Genomic DNA, 15,121 nt, shown 5'->3' with positions numbered 1-15,121 from the left:
TATGGTCGAGGTTGGACATCTGGACTGAAGAATGTATGGACAACAAAGACATTTTCCAGAGACCAGAAGACACAGAAGGGACAAAGACTGAGTTTGTACGCTGGAAAGTCCTTACCGGGGAAAAGGACACCGAGAAGACAAAAACGTGGATGAATGAGCAGAAGCAGCAGCGCTGCAGCCGCTCCCTGTCCATGCGGAGCACAGGAGCTCGGGACAGAACAAGCTCTTCCCCGTCCCTCCCAGAACACAGCATCGCCACGGGAACTAAGAAACAAATCCTTTATTCCTTTTTCAGCACTCTGAAACCCAACCTGACCCAAGGCACTACGGCCACCCCCAGCCAGCACCTCTGCTCTGCTGGCTGGGCATGTCCCCTCAGAAGAACTGGATAAAGCTCTGCCTCCTCTGCGGTAGAAGTCAGGAATGTGTCTCCAGTGGCAGCCCGGGAACGAGAAAGAAAATTATTTTATTGGAGGCCACAGAGGTATCTCCTACTCCAGCCAGCAGCAGCCTGTTTAGAGGAGAGTGATGGAACTGGGGTGTAGCCACCTCAGCGTTGGAGCTTTGACAATGCAGGCTCAGGCTGACGCTTCAGGATTATTCAGCAGCGGTAAGAAACAAAGTGCTAAGCCAAAGCAGAGTTCCATTTTTGGAGTGCAAACAGCGAACAGGCAGGTGTGTAGGGTCTGGGGGAGAAGTCTCTCCCAGAGGCTGAAGGGGACATCCACATGAGGCCCAGGCACAAGCACTGGGACTGACCAGCTGTCCTGGCAGGTCTGGGGAATCACCTCGGGGACGTTTGGGAACATGTCCCAGGAAAATCTGGGGAGCTGCCCCAGCACCAGGCTGGTGAGGTGGGGTTTTGGGGACGGGTCATTCCTTAAAAGGCACCATTCCAATGACATCACTATATCCAGAGCAGGGTTTATACTACAACCCGAATTATTTACATTCCAACAGACAGACCAAAAACACAGGGCTGCTCTAAGCAGGGCAGAAAAAGGTTTTTCTCATGTCACCAGTGACAACCCCCCCACTTACAGACCTACAGGCAACATATACACACAGCAAAGCCAGGCTGTTAATGCTCCACACTAACAGAGGCAAGATAATATGTAAACGTGCTTGCATTTTAGATATTTGGTTTCTTTGTGTTTTAATTTTACTGAAAAACGGAGGCAAACCCCTGTTCTGCAGTCTCCATGTACCAATGAGGTTGGCTTTTCCCTGTGCAGACTCGCACTCTCAGGTTTGCTTTAGTTGATGCATTTTGCTGGTGAACACAACAGCAGAAGGGCAGTTGGTCAGGAAACAACTTTTATACCTTTGGTTCCAGCATTCTGTGTAAGCTGGGCTTCACCAGCCCAGTTAGTAGGCAAATGGGTGTTCCAAGCATAAAAGTGTATCAAAAGGGTTAACAAGAATGGCCACTATCTAACCAGAATATGAACTAACCTAAGTCTATAATCAGAGTAATTAATAAGGCATTTGGAAAAAAAAAAAAAAAAAGAAGAAAGAAATCTTTATCATAATTGGACTCAATGATCTTAAAGATATTTTCCAACCTAAACAAGTCTATGATCAGCTGCTTCCCATCACCCAGCAGGCTTCCCAGGCGTCCTCTAATCCTCCCCACCACACAGCCTGAGCAGAACCTTCCTGTAGTCCCCTGAGCAGTCTCCCTAGAGAGAGCAGAAAAAAGGAACACCATTAGTTTTGCAGCTCCATGGAAAGCAGGATTCCTTTCAGCATAAATGACTTAGTGTAGTGTTTGTATCCTCTTTGACAACTTAATAACCAAGAATATTCAGCAAGGTTTTCAGTACATAAAAGTAAAGTCTCCTTAATTCCACCTCCTCTAAAATACCCAAAAAGTTGTTTGGAGAGTCTCCTTGGTGCTGCTTAGCAAACACAGGTGTGTGTAAGACTCCAAGCTCACCTTAATGAAGGAGTGGAGTGATTTTCCATACATGGCCAGGAACTCCCTCCTGATGTGGAGCATGTCAATCTCAGCACGGGACACCATCACCCGGATCAGCGTGCTGTCATCGGTGCCCAGGCCCTGCGGGGACACAGCAGCAGCTGCCCGGGCTGAGGGCACCCCAGGGACAGCACTGAGCTCTGCCCTTCCCTGGAATCCACTCCTGACTTGACCATTTTTGCATTAATGCAGGGACATCATCAGCTCTGAGCTTCCTGAAGGAAAAGAGCTCCACAGAAAACCTCAGACTTCTTTTATTCCCCCCAATTAACACACTTTCTCTAATTGCTGTCATGCTATTGACTTAACTATGGTGGGGGGGCGGGAGGGGTGGAAATAGCAAAATCTCTTTACCTTCATGGATTTGTACAATCTCTCAGCAAAATAAGCAGGTTTATTCCTCAAGCACTTTACTGTAAGAGAGACAAGAACAAGAGAATTACAACCAATAAACACTGAAGGATAAAGTCTTCCCAACCTTTCCAGCACTTTCTCAGTGCAGACATTTCTTCTGTAAAAATGCAACTCAACAAGCACAGTGCAGACATCCAGAATCAGTGACCTGCTGTCAATTGATGTCTCCATGCCCAGTGCACAGCAATAAAATATTTTTAAGGCTTTAAAGCTTCCACACAGCATATGTCATCTGCCAAAGCACCCTTGGAACAGAAATATAAAGCACAGAGCCTTCTTGCCAGGTCTTTGCATCTGCAAAGATTAAAACACTGTGGCTTGTAAAACAGTGAAGAAGAATCTGCCTCCTGAAGCTGTGCAAACAGTCAGGGCAAGAGGCAGTATCTCTAATTATTTAATTAGTTTGTAGACAAAGTTTAAAAGCAGGGAACTCACCCACAGCTAACAAAGCATCCTCAAGATCTCCTGACATCTCGGATTTAATGCTGTCTGTGATGTCCTTATTAGCAATGGCTCTGTACACATCAAAAACTAGGAGGAAGAGTTGGATAAAAGAGCCAAGTGAGCTGCTTCAGTGTGTACCCCCCGAGGATCACTTTGCAAGATCAAGCTCCTCACAGCCTGTACAAACACTGCACCATTACTGTGACATTGCAAGCTAAATCAGGGCTGCCCCTCAGAAAGAATTCATTTTAATTATCAGCTGTTTTGCTAATTAGCCTACCACTGCTGCAAGGATTTTCCAGAACTGCTATTTAATGAAGACAGTTTCCATGCTTAGCTCTGTCCCATGGGAGCCACACGTCACCCTCTGCAATTCACGGGCTAGAGGAAGTTGTATGGGTGTTTTACTCAACTCCCATTTTGAATCTACTGGCCCTGAGAATGTCTGCTGTCTCAGGAAGGGATCACAACCAGTTAATGAACAAGCACAAAGCTCCTACAGAGGTACAGTCCTCAAACAAGGGAAAAAGCCCAGGACACCAGAGAGGTCCTACCTCTGAGCAGGTGGCACCTGTTCCGTGTGCAGAGGATGGACATGAACTGCACCTCATCTGTGCCCCATCTCTTCTCCCCAGCTTCATACAGGCACTGGAAATCATTAACAAAGTGGGGATAACTGAGAACACCAGGTGTATATCATGAGATCTTTGCTCCATAGAACATTTGGGTTGGAAAAGCCCTCTAAGGTTATTCACTTCACCACTAACTCACGTCCCCAAGTGCCACATTCATGTGGCTGTTGAATCCCCTCAGGGATGGGGACTCCACCCCTGCCCTGGACAGCCTGTGCCAGAGCTGGACAACTCTTCTGGGGGGAAAATACTTCCTAATATCCACTCTCCACCTGGGGAACTGCAGATTAGCACAACTTCAAGTTTACTTGAGGACAAGAGGTCTATAAACAGCAGGGATTCACCACACATCACACACACAAACCCAGACAGTTCTTGCCAGGAAGATAATTGCTACACACCTGAGCATCTTGTTGAGCAAGGGCTTCATCCACAAATGTTCCCTCATCTCTGTTACCCTGCAGTAATACAAGGATGAAAAACTCATTTCAACAGAGCAACTAATGGAAGTAAGTCCTGCAAATTCCCCATTCAAAACCAGTCGCTGGAGATGTATAATGAGGTTCTTAACATTGAGTAATGGATGTGATTTGTTCTTTCTTTTGAAACAAGCAGACATCCACTTTATTAAAAAGAGCATATGGCATTAAGGCATGGCAGAGTGAGGCTGCTCTCCCCACAGAAGCTGGGGTGAAGTGCTGGCAAGGTGAAATGCAAGAGAAGTGAACTAGCAGCCAGCCTGAAGCACCTCACCTCTGAGACAGAGATGTCCAGCAGATGTCCCCCACCCCGTTATTTGCCCTGTCCTGGACTCACCGTGGAGAGGGACACGAGGACCCTGCGGAACATGGAGGATGTGTCAGAGACGATGTCGTCCTCCAGGGTGGAGCCGTACTCTGCCAGAGCACACACAGAACACATCTGTTACTAACAGCTTGCACAGTCACAGGATTTGCTGACTGGGAAAGGACCCACAAGCATCACCAAGTCCAGCTCCTGGGCCTGCTTAGAACCATGCCCAGGAGTCCCACCATGTGCCCAAGAACATTGTCCAAACACTCCTTGAGCTCCATCAGGATTGGTGCTGTGACCACTGCTCTGGGGAGCCTGTTCCAGTGCCCAGCCACCCTCTGGGCAAAGAGCTTTTTTCTAACATCTGTCCTAAACTATCCCCAGGATTTGAGTTGCCTCAGCAGGGCAGTACAGGGGGACAGGCATGTCCTGCTGGCCACACTGTGACTAGGACAAGTCAGGATGCCCTTGCCCTTCTTGGCTTTCATCACAGCCATCATATTGAGTGGTGCAGGGCAAAAATAACAAGCACAGCCAGTATAAAACTGGCAAAAGATCCACCATGGACAGACAGCCATAACCATCCCACCCCATTACATTCCCAACAACTCAATTTCTGGGTGTAATTCTAGTCCTTGATGCTGACAGCCCCTTCTCCTGCCTCTCCACACACCCCTGCACACACACAGGTGGCTTCTGAGCCAGTAAGAAATTGCAGAGGGTGCTGCATACGGAGTTTGTAGTTCTGGTTGATGTGCCGAATCTCCTCGTTGGTGCGAGAAGCCAGGATTTCAATCAGGCAGCCTTCATCTGTCCCTGCTCCCTAGGGAAGCACAGAGACAAGGCTGTGGCAACTATGACTTTTGTTTATTGGATAGAACTAAATAAGAAATGAATACTTAATATGCAATTATGCCGTTGCGTAACTAAATTGACCATAAGTCACGCAACACAAAAAAGGATTTCCAAACCTTTAGAGCCCTCCTCAGTTCATGCACGTCATACATGGTAGTAGGAGTCATCAAACCAATGATCACCCTTTCAAAATTCCCACTCAGCTCAGACTTCAAGTCATCAATCAAATCCTAGAAGACAGAAAGAGAAGAAAGGAGAAAAAGACACAGCCATTGGGGAAGAGGAAGAGCTCGTTCAATACATTTCTTCATGCTCCAGCCCTCCTTGGATGAACAGTTACTGTGAAGTGAACAAGACCAAAAAGACTTGGCCAAGGAAAGCTTGTGCTCAGTGCCAGTCATGCTCTTGTGGAGACTGGGATGTTCTTCACATTTCACCCGAGTGGTACAACCCAAAAACGCCCACATGCACAGATCTCTGAAGAGCACCTACCCTGCCAATAGTGCTTTTATAGGTGATCAGAACTTGCTGACGCTGGGAAACATTCAGTTTGGTCAAGCTCTCAATGATGGCATCTTCATCTGTGCCTGAAGGAACCAATGAAAACCAGTCAGGCTGCCTGTACCAGAACCAGAGGCCTGCTCTGGCCTTGCCCAGGGTGTGCCATTGGCCACACAACCTCACACACATCCTTGCACAACCTGGGTCTCATCTGTGCACGAGTGCCTCAGCCCGGCAGCACCACACCACGGGACAGAGAAAACAAGAGCCTGACTAAAGATGTTTTTATGGCCAAGACTTGGATTTCCAGTGGGTTCAAGTTGCCCAATTCCCTCCAAGGGAAGGCAGTGAGGTGAAGCAAATGGCTGAACCTCCCCTCCAAAAAACCACCAGTAAAAACCTTCCCAACTGGCAGAACTAAAAAAGAAGGTTTAACAGCAGAGGGAGATAACTTACCCAATCCCTTCATGGCCTTCCTTAGTGCCTGTGCTTCTTGCTCAGCACTGAAAGCTGAGACACCCTTGACTGTTGCCTAAACCCATAGGAGAGGAGTTATGAAAAGTCACAAAGTGAGACATTCACAGTGCAGAGTTGAATAAAAAAAAAAAAAAAACAATTCAAAAGATGCCAACATCTCTTTTGGAAAGTGATAGCCAGTAAAGTTCACCCTCCAAACATGAGTGATTTCATACCAGGTTCCATCCATTCCAAAAATGAAATGGCTTATTCCAGGACTTCCCAGCCACATAAGAAATAAGCTACAGGGACTCAAGTGAAAGGAGAAGATATCTTAATGTGGCTGCCCATGGAGTATCTGCTTTCCAGTTAAATAAGGGCACACAGCCTGACATCTCCGTTCAGCTGTGAAAACAGCTTATTCCCAGCAGTTTTCCAAGTAAATCATAGAAGAAGCTGTTCCCATCCAAGCCCCATTCCTGATTTCTCTAAGAGCAGTCAAGGACCATAATTCTGTTAAATAACACACCAGGAAACCCAGTGTTTTTCCCAAAATGGTATTCACAAACAGGTTTCTCCTGCCTCTGCTCTAGTGCAATTTCTTGGGAAATACACTTCTCTTGCAAAGCTCTTCATGTTCCCAAGAAAATCATCAGCAAAATACCACTTAACATTCAATGGGCAGAAAAATGTTCCTCTGTCCCTGGAAGTGTTCCAGGCCTGGCTGGACAGGGCTTGGAGCAGCCTGGGACAGTGGAAGGTGTTCCTGCCCATGCTGGAGATGGAACTGGATGATGTCTAAGGTTCCTTCCAACCCAAACCATTCCAAGATTCTGTAATAACACCCATAGAAATGGCTGCCTTGTAGGCTCAATCTGGAAAGAATAATATGCCTAGGAAGTTTATTTGGAGAAATTAATGTTCTTTGAATTATTTGAATATCTGATCTGGTTTTCCATTAACTCCCCAAAGGCAAAAGCCTGTATGTGTGGGTCATTCTCCTCTACAACGAGGAAGCAGAAAGAAATGGTAAATTCACCCCCTTGAAGGGACAGACAGTAACAGTGTTCTTCCTGTTGTGTCCTTATCTGAGCTCCACTCCCCACGTTTATCAAGTCAAAGCAAAGGCTTGGCACAGCCTGGCACAGCAAACACACTCACTCACCATCCTGCTGGGATCTAGTCAATCTGTTATTGTCTGTGTCCCGGGCACTGAGACAGCTGTAATAATAAAACACAGGGAGTGTTAGTTTTCTAGCAAATTATTAATAGAATACACCTTCCCTCGAAGGTTAATGAAGCTGGTTAAATAACCATCTAATTCTTTGAGGACTAAAGCAAGACTGAGCAGCCCAAGTGAACGCCCAGGGCAGCTTCCCCAATTGTCCAGCCCTTCTTTGTGCTGAGCAAAGGGTGGAACGCAACAGCACAGGGCCAGGGCCAGGCTGGAAGGGATGTGGTGGACACACAGGTGATTAGCACTGGTAATTTAGTGATTCTTCTCTATTGCCAGTGTGACAGCCTGGCTGAGGACACGAGGAGAAGCAGACAGTGTTGCCCTGGAGCACAGAAAAGTCTTGATTCTCATGTGCTCCAAAACACATGGCTTTGACCTTGGCAGGTGAGAGCCTGAGGGTGAGCAGGGTGAGGATGAAACAGGGTGAGGATGAAGCAGGGTGAGGATGAAGCAGGATGAGGATGAAGCAGGGTGAGGATGAAGCAGGATGAGGATGAAGCAGGGGGAGATTGCCCACACAGCCCTAACATCGCTTAGATCCTGCCTGGGAGGCAGAGACACCATGGTGTAGGTGAGCACACAAAGGATAACCCCACTTGAGCACTGGGCAGGAGAATTACTTCTCCTATTAATATTTTAATAGGACATTTTATATTCAACATCCCCTCAGTTTGGTGCACTGTGTCCTTCCTTGTAGGGCAGTAGTCTTAACTGACAGAACCCTTGAAAAACCCCAAAGCTTCCTTGCCATCTGCCCAGGGTTATTAGTTCTGTTCATAATTTTGTTTGCAGAGAGCCTTTCCATGAACACACCCAAATTTTCCTGTGTCCCTGATCCCTTGACAGGATGTCATATACCAGGACAAGGTTCACTTCCCTACAGCCCAAGTTCATCACAGCATCACAGGAGATGAGTTAGGAAAGGCAGACTTAAAGTGATACCTACATACAGTGGAATTGAATTAAATAAAAAATAAATCCAAAAGATGCAAAAACAGTGACAGCAAGTCAAGTCCACCCACCGAATGTGTGGTTTTATTCCAGGGTTGAGCGAGTTCTCTCACTAAAGCCCTGAAGCAGAGGTGCCAGCAGTGAATGACATCTCTGCCTAGTTCTCCTCGTGGTGCTGCCAGCCCTGAGCCCAGACAGTTGTGCAAGATCAGGAGCGTGTTTGCTCCTGCTCCACATGACTGCTACAGACCTGGAATGCCCAGGGCAGCTGCTCAGGCCAGTAACTCTGTGTGCCACTTGCCACGGACCTGTTACTCACAGGCACCCCTGGGTGCACCTCTACCTTACTACTCCCTGTGCAATCAGGCAACATACAGCAATTATTAGTGTTGAGTTTGTTTCCTTTCATCTGATCATGAATTCCAGTGATCACAGGATGACTCAGACCTCAGAAAAGTCATCTTTGCTCTTCTCTAATCTTTTTACAGAAGTAAAAAGCCAATTTTATTTGCTTTAGTCAGACAATAAATGAAGGCTCCAAATTTCACTGCTGTTTTTGTGAAGCAGGAATATCAGCCAGGCTGGTTTAGCAAGTCAATTAGAGGGCAAAATAAAGGTCAGTAGCAAGGGAAAGAGAAGCAGAGAAATTCTGAGGGCAAATGAGCTGGCAGAAGGAAACCAAACCATGAGGAGAGGCTGCATGTACTGCACTCAGAGCGAATCCTCTCGCAACATCCATTAACAGCAGAAATACCACACTGAATATTGACTGCAGGACTCCGATTTCTTCATCCTGGGAACACCACTGGGAATTGAAAGAGCAGAGCACTGGAAAGGCAGCAGGGCAGACCCACTGCTCAATCCGCAAGTGCTGGTTTTTTCCTGGTGCATTTCTGTGTGAGGATGAGCCACTGAGGTTCCAGGTGGGAGAGCTCAGCAGTTCAGCCAGGCTGTCTGGCAGTGGCCCCTGTAACCCTTTCACAGCTGAAGGGGTCTGCAGGAGCTGCTCACGATGGGGCTTTAGATGAATGAAACTCTCCTTGGGCAAGCAGAGAGAGAAGGGAGGTGCTCAGCAGCTTAACACAATTCCTGGTGCTGCAGCTCAACCAGGGAAAAACAGCTTCAGGACAGGAACAGTACTTCGCTCTGTGTTTTGAAGAATTAAACTACACATGCAAGAGTCAGCCAGCCAGTGCTACGGTCCTGATGTTATTTGCTTCACCGCAGAATAAAGGTCTGGTACAATAAACCTGGCTGAGAACAAGCTCAAAACACTGTGCCCAGGTGACAGAGTGCAAGTGTAGGAGGCATCCCTCCCATTACTGGATTTTTTTTTTTCCATGGATGATCTTTTCCTGGCAGCCATCATCAGCTAAACAACCTGTTTTAAGCCCATATCAAATATCCTTTAAAAGCTGAATAAACTTGATTTATCAGAAAAGTGCTGACACTATCACATGTGCTGGCCAGTTCAAGTTTAGGCTTGCACACAGTCAGGTTTTCCTGAGTGTGCTCAGAGCACACACACACACAGGAACCAGCAAGGAAAGTTCCAACAGCCTGAGAGGATACAAACACAGGGCTTTTCCCCTCCCAGTTTGAGCTCGCAGCGCTGCCAGTCCTGCACCCCGGATCTGGATGGAAACGCACCGCTTTGTGAGCCTTTTCCTTGCGAGGCAAACACTGCACCCGACCGACGAGTTCCCTCATTGGGTGCACGTTGACCCAAACACAACCCACACCCAGCGCGGATCAGCTTCTCCCGGCTCGCTCAGCGCCAGCGGCTGCGGTGCGCGGGACGCGGCCCCGGCTGCGCTCCCGGCTGCCGGGGCTGGGCTGGGGCTCTCCGCAGCGCTCCGAGCCCGCAGCTCAGGAAAGGCTCTGCCACGACCCCGAGGCACTGAAGTATCCCAGCGCCTCCCACACAGTGACCTTTATCTGGCCACGGCCCTCAGAAGAAATAAAAATATGATTCTTGTGCGCCTCATCCAGCCTAACCGCGAGCCGCGTCACCCCCTGCCACACCCTCGGCGCTCCGGCGGCCAGGACGTGCCAGCCCGGCCATGGCACAAATAGGAACCAAAACCCGCACTGCCTGTGCCCGGGGAAGGTCAGCCCTTCCTCCAGCCCACAGCTGCCCCCCGTCCTTGGCCAGCCCGGGCCGGGCCGCCCCGATGCGGCAGCGATGGGGATCCCGCAGCGGGGATGGCGCCCCGGCCCCCTCGCACTCACCTGTGTCCCCCGCGGGTCCCCGGCACGGCTGCGGAGAGCTCCGGTGGCTGTCCCGGCTGGCAAAGTCCCCGCCCTGGCGACACGCGGCAGTGACGTGCGGAGATCCAGCCCTGCCCTGCCCATCCCTGAACAGTTGGTTGGGATCCAGAGCACGGAGAAGCTGCCGGGGAGCCTCGCTCGCACTGCACGTTTGGGATGTAACCCCGGACCGCACTTTTGGGCTGACACGGAGGGCTGGGACGGCTTCCCCCTGCCCGGCATTCCCTGTAAAAGTCCCCGGGAGCAGAGGGGCTCTGGCCGCAGGCTCTGGTCTCTCACTCCTGCCTGCACACCCGAGCGGGGAGCCACACAGGCAGCAACACCCTCGAGCAAGAAGTCCTGTTCCTCCCGCGGTGTTGTTCCTGGGGATTTCTCATCTGTTTCGTGCCTCCTGTGCTCCCACCGCGCCTCTCCGGGTCTTCAGCATCCTCTCCCCTTGTCTAAGAACTCTGCATGGCAAACAGCCATGATTTCAGTAAGGATGGTTCTTTGCATTAGAGTATTGCTTTCGCCCTAGTAAATGGCAGTGCCCTCAAGCCAAAACCCTTCAGGCAAAGGGACTTCAGTTTAACCCCATGTGATCCTGCCGGGGTCAGCCATGGACATGATCACACGGCTGACAGAGGGAAACCAGCCTTGCGATAGATGTATTATGTCTTCAAGTGTTTATCCTCAGGACCTTTGGTCTCCTCTGATGCCAAGCATGCTGTTATTACCACGGGCAAACCCTCTCAGTTTTTTCCAGCTCACAGGACAGCTCTGTGCCTCTTTGCACATGCTCCTTTGCTGGAAGAACCTAAATTTAGCAGCCTGGATGCAGGCAGGCTGCGCCTCAGTGAGCATGTCTGTGTGGGTTATTTATTGCAGCTCCTGCTGCAGCTCAGCTCCCAAAACAGCTCCACAGAGCCCAGCACCGACTGCTGATGCAAGGGGACAGACCAGGGGAACAGAAAAAACAGGTTCAAGCCTCAAGCCCTCTCCTTTTGTACTGCAGAGCGTCTTCCCTTGCAAAATCTGGCACTTGACTCTGAGCAAGATTCAGTGTGGACCAGCACATATAAACTATTGCTGAGGAGAAACTTTTCTCTTTCCTACATCTGTGAAAGTTTCCATTCTCATCCCTTCTCCTCACGTCAGCAGTGCCTGCTCTGGGCCCATTTTAATGCTCCAGCAGAACTGCTTTGTTTCTCCATCTTACATGGCCAGTGATTTTTTTAGCCTGTGTATTTTCATCCTTCTGTTTGCTTCCCAGTCTCTTCAGTCCCTAGGACTGGAAGACTCTGTCACTGGTATGTGCAATAGTAATTATTTAATACCATGAGTTATTAATTTGCTTTACAAATTAGTTAAGTATTGCAGCAATCCTCCCATTCATTATTTTCACAATTTAACCTTTTCTTTCCCCCTGGGAGAGGCACCAAGTAGGAGGAACACTTGAAGATACAAAGTGCTTGTGTGGATGGTTTTGGCCACCCGGAATTAGTCATGTAAGTGTAGTCCATTCAGCAGCCAGATCCTGACACACCACACAGCCAACTTCCCTGTAATCTTGGCTGGCTCTGGAGCCATCTGATTCAGTCACGATTATTTGGACCAGAAAGGAAAAGAAAAAAAAAAGGCACAAAAACTTCTGAGCATGTTGAGAGTTCTCTGAGCTTCTCTGGAAGGTGGATAGAGTGACAGGGGTTTTAGGGAACCCTGGTATACCTTGCTACAGGAGCTGCTCCCTTCAGGAAGGTGAAGGATTGTTGCTCTATTTTCCTAGAGAAGGTTCAGGTGACAAAGCTTTGTCTCTCCAGGAGTCCTTTGTGCAGGGTCTGCTCAACTTTCAGCTTTGTCTTCATCTCTGAAAGGATGGAAGGCTATGGTTATTCTCCAGTATCTCCAGCTGAAGGATATCACTGGCTGGCATAGCTTTGCTGTCCTTGCATCAAAAGAGGGACAGCAAGGGACAAGCAGTCCCTCTCAGTGCAGTGACAGAGCACATTGCTCTTCTGTTCACAGATACTTCATTTGTCCTATCAATTATTTTAACCACCCTTGGTTTAAAGCTCTCAACCCCCCAGACTTTACTCAGTTACACACATGCTTTCTATTCCCATTCTGTCCTGCTGTTCTCCCATTTACAAAGGACCTCATGAAAATTGAAGGTCACAGAAAAAACAGGGAGGGCACTGTGCATTAAGTAAATAACTTGGGCTCAAGCAGCAGCCCTTTAGGTAGGGTATTTCTTCAGTCCCATAATGAGAACAGAGCTGAACCTCTAGAAAATGGCAGCATTTGTTTTTGCCTGAAGGACCTGACCTTTTAAATTTGCATCTCAGAGAGCAAAGGAGCATTTGCTAGGAGGTTTTCAGTGTGTCCTTTCATTAGCAGGTACCTACCTGCCTTTAGCTCTAAAGGAACAGCCTCACCACGTTCGCTGAGCTCCAAATTCTGGCACTAATGAAGTAATTCACCCAGAGAGGGTCAGATTTTGGGCCTTTGGGGATTAAGCTGGTGTTTTTAGGAGGTTCACAAGGGAAGAGCTCATTTTCATACCTGAGCACTGGCAGTCTGCTAGCAGCAGCCCCTGAAAATGGGGTTATTTAAGGGTTGCACAAGTGCTGTGGGAGTGTGTTGGATGCTGTAGCTCAGTCAGTGTTGTCTCCATAGCAGCAGTACCCGAAGGTAGGGTGGAGGCTGAAAACCAGCCCTTGCTTTTCCAAAGCACTGAGCTCTGCGTGCTTGGGAGAGGGTGAAGAATTCTCTCATTGCATGTATCAATATCACAGTAGTCCCAAAGTGAGCTGCAGTTGCTGGGGCTCGCTGCAGACATCCAGGGGCACTTCTGACCCTTAGAGCAAGGGTGTGTCCTTACCTGCTGTTCAGCACTGTGGAAGGTGAAACCGCCACAAGTCTGAGGTGTTTTGGGAAGAGGTGTTTTGGGGAAGAGCTTAGGAAGAGGCAGCCTGGAGCTGTTGATCTATGATTGGAGTAGAGCCCTTTTAACACAAAGAGAGGAAGGAAGATGAAACACTCCCAGACCTAGGTGAGCAGTGCTTATTTGAGTGGGAAAACCGAACTGTTCCAACTCACATAAGAAACTGGAGTGTTCTTAATTCTTCATAGCCATTAGAAACACTGCTTGTGCACTCAGCATTATCAGGGGAATGCGCAGCACTCTCCCTTTTAGCAATCCAGGCATTTAGAACCCTGAGCACAGCATACCAGCACTGCTATGCAACTCAAAGGCTCTCTGGGTAGATTATATAAACACAAATGTCACACAAGGCCAAGAAGGAACTGAGAAGCAGAACTGATTAGAGAAAATTCCTGTAACCTAAGATGCCTTTAAAGCAAGAGACCACTTGGACACACACGGGAGCCCACCTGCCTGAGACAATGAGCTGTAAGGGGAGACAGCGATGAGCACTGCGGGGATGAGACAGCCGGGAGTCAAATTCCCCTTCCAAGAGTGCTTCAATCACCGGGTACCCAGGGTGGGGATGCTCGTGTTCTGCAGGTGGGCACACAGGAGGGGATCCCAGCTGCTCTCACAGCTCCTCACGCTGACAGCTCTAGCAGCATCTCGGCTGATAGAGCTGCGGGGGGCTCTCCACACTGCTGTCCCCCAGCATATGCTGTGCTGACACTGCCTCAGAGATACCCACCCACTCTGCCTTTCTCCCACAGAGAAACTGAAGGCTGCACTTGGCCACGGGCCCAGTCTGCTGTTTTCTTTTATTCACTAAAGCTATAAACAGCAGGGAATGAAAACAGTCCGGGGCCATCGGTGGTCTGATGGCTTCGCTGGCTGCCTGTGACCGTGAATCCATCCAAAGGGGAACAGGAGTCAGCAAAAACCTCCAGAGAGGGAGGGGGCTTAAGGAATGCTTACTTTCATTAGTTCTGAAGAGGAAATGAGTAGCTTTCACTTTTTTCTTCTTAATTAGTATCTGCCTCCATCTAGTTTAATCTTACTTAGTTGCTCTGTAATTTGGCCATAACCCAGCTCTAGGGGATGGAAACAGAGCTATGACTGCCCAGCTCAGGATGACTTTTCCTGACCCTGCTCTGAAACAGAAGTGAGCAAAGGGTGTGGGCAGACCCAGGTGAGGCAGCTTGGGGCAGGAGGAGCCCCAACAGGATCCTGACACTGGAAACACAGCTGATAAATCCCTTCTCCGGGAGAACCTAGCCTGCAAACTTCCCTTAGGGTGACAGCAGCTGCTTGAAGGGACAGAGAGGAGCTGTGGTGCAGTCATGCTCCCTGAGAAACACAGCTCTTTCCCACCCAGTGCTCCATCCCTGGCTGTGCACAGGGTCAATCCAGGCCGCTGCATCCCACATGCGAGAGCCTGCAGAGCTCAATCAGCTCCTTTATTTCTGGGTGTGCCACTTCTGTGGATGGAAGATTGGCTTCCAGCCACAGGAAGCAAGAGCCATTGCTGGAGCCAGTGAGGATTCCTGCAGGGACAAACAGGAGCACCAAGGAGGTGGAAGTTTTTAAGCATGTGAAATACAGATCTGACTTCTGGAGTATTTTTGTTCCTCTGCACAACTCTGGACCCAGTAAAGCCCAGCTGCATGACACTGTGCTTGAGA

General features: G+C 48.9%; 1 protein-coding gene across 1 annotated transcript; it reads right to left on the bottom strand.

The window, feature by feature from the left end:
- Positions 1 to 265: 265 nt before the first annotated feature.
- Positions 266 to 10,590, bottom strand: ANXA4 (annexin A4). Its single transcript, XM_021545394.3, has 13 exons — positions 10,496 to 10,590; positions 7,241 to 7,296; positions 6,076 to 6,151; positions 5,611 to 5,705; positions 5,235 to 5,348; positions 4,996 to 5,086; positions 4,288 to 4,367; positions 3,873 to 3,929; positions 3,394 to 3,487; positions 2,831 to 2,926; positions 2,336 to 2,394; positions 1,940 to 2,062; positions 266 to 1,682 (listed from the first exon to the last, which is right to left on the bottom strand). Exons 2-13 carry the CDS (start codon positions 7,241 to 7,243, stop codon positions 1,623 to 1,625), a joined length of 948 nt encoding a protein of 315 aa, XP_021401069.1. The 5' UTR covers positions 7,244 to 7,296; positions 10,496 to 10,590; the 3' UTR covers positions 266 to 1,622.
- Positions 10,591 to 15,121: the final 4,531 nt, after the last annotated feature.

This window comes from Lonchura striata, chromosome 32, assembly GCF_046129695.1.
Source record: "Lonchura striata isolate bLonStr1 chromosome 32, bLonStr1.mat, whole genome shotgun sequence".
NCBI classification, from domain to species: domain Eukaryota; kingdom Metazoa; phylum Chordata; class Aves; order Passeriformes; family Estrildidae; genus Lonchura; species Lonchura striata.
Note: the sequence above shows the minus strand (reverse complement) of the source record. Positions and strands in the feature narration are given on the sequence as shown.

Excerpts from the sequence above, each read along its gene's own strand:
- ANXA4 (XM_021545394.3), bottom strand. Across the intron at positions 5,349-5,610 it reads ATAAAAGCACTATTGGCAGG|GATTTGATTGATGACTTGAA; the intron begins GTAGGTGCTCTT and ends TCTGTCTTCTAG. Across the intron at positions 1,683-1,939 it reads CACTCCACTCCTTCATTAAG|GGAGACTGCTCAGGGGACTA; the intron begins GTGAGCTTGGAG and ends TGCTCTCTCTAG.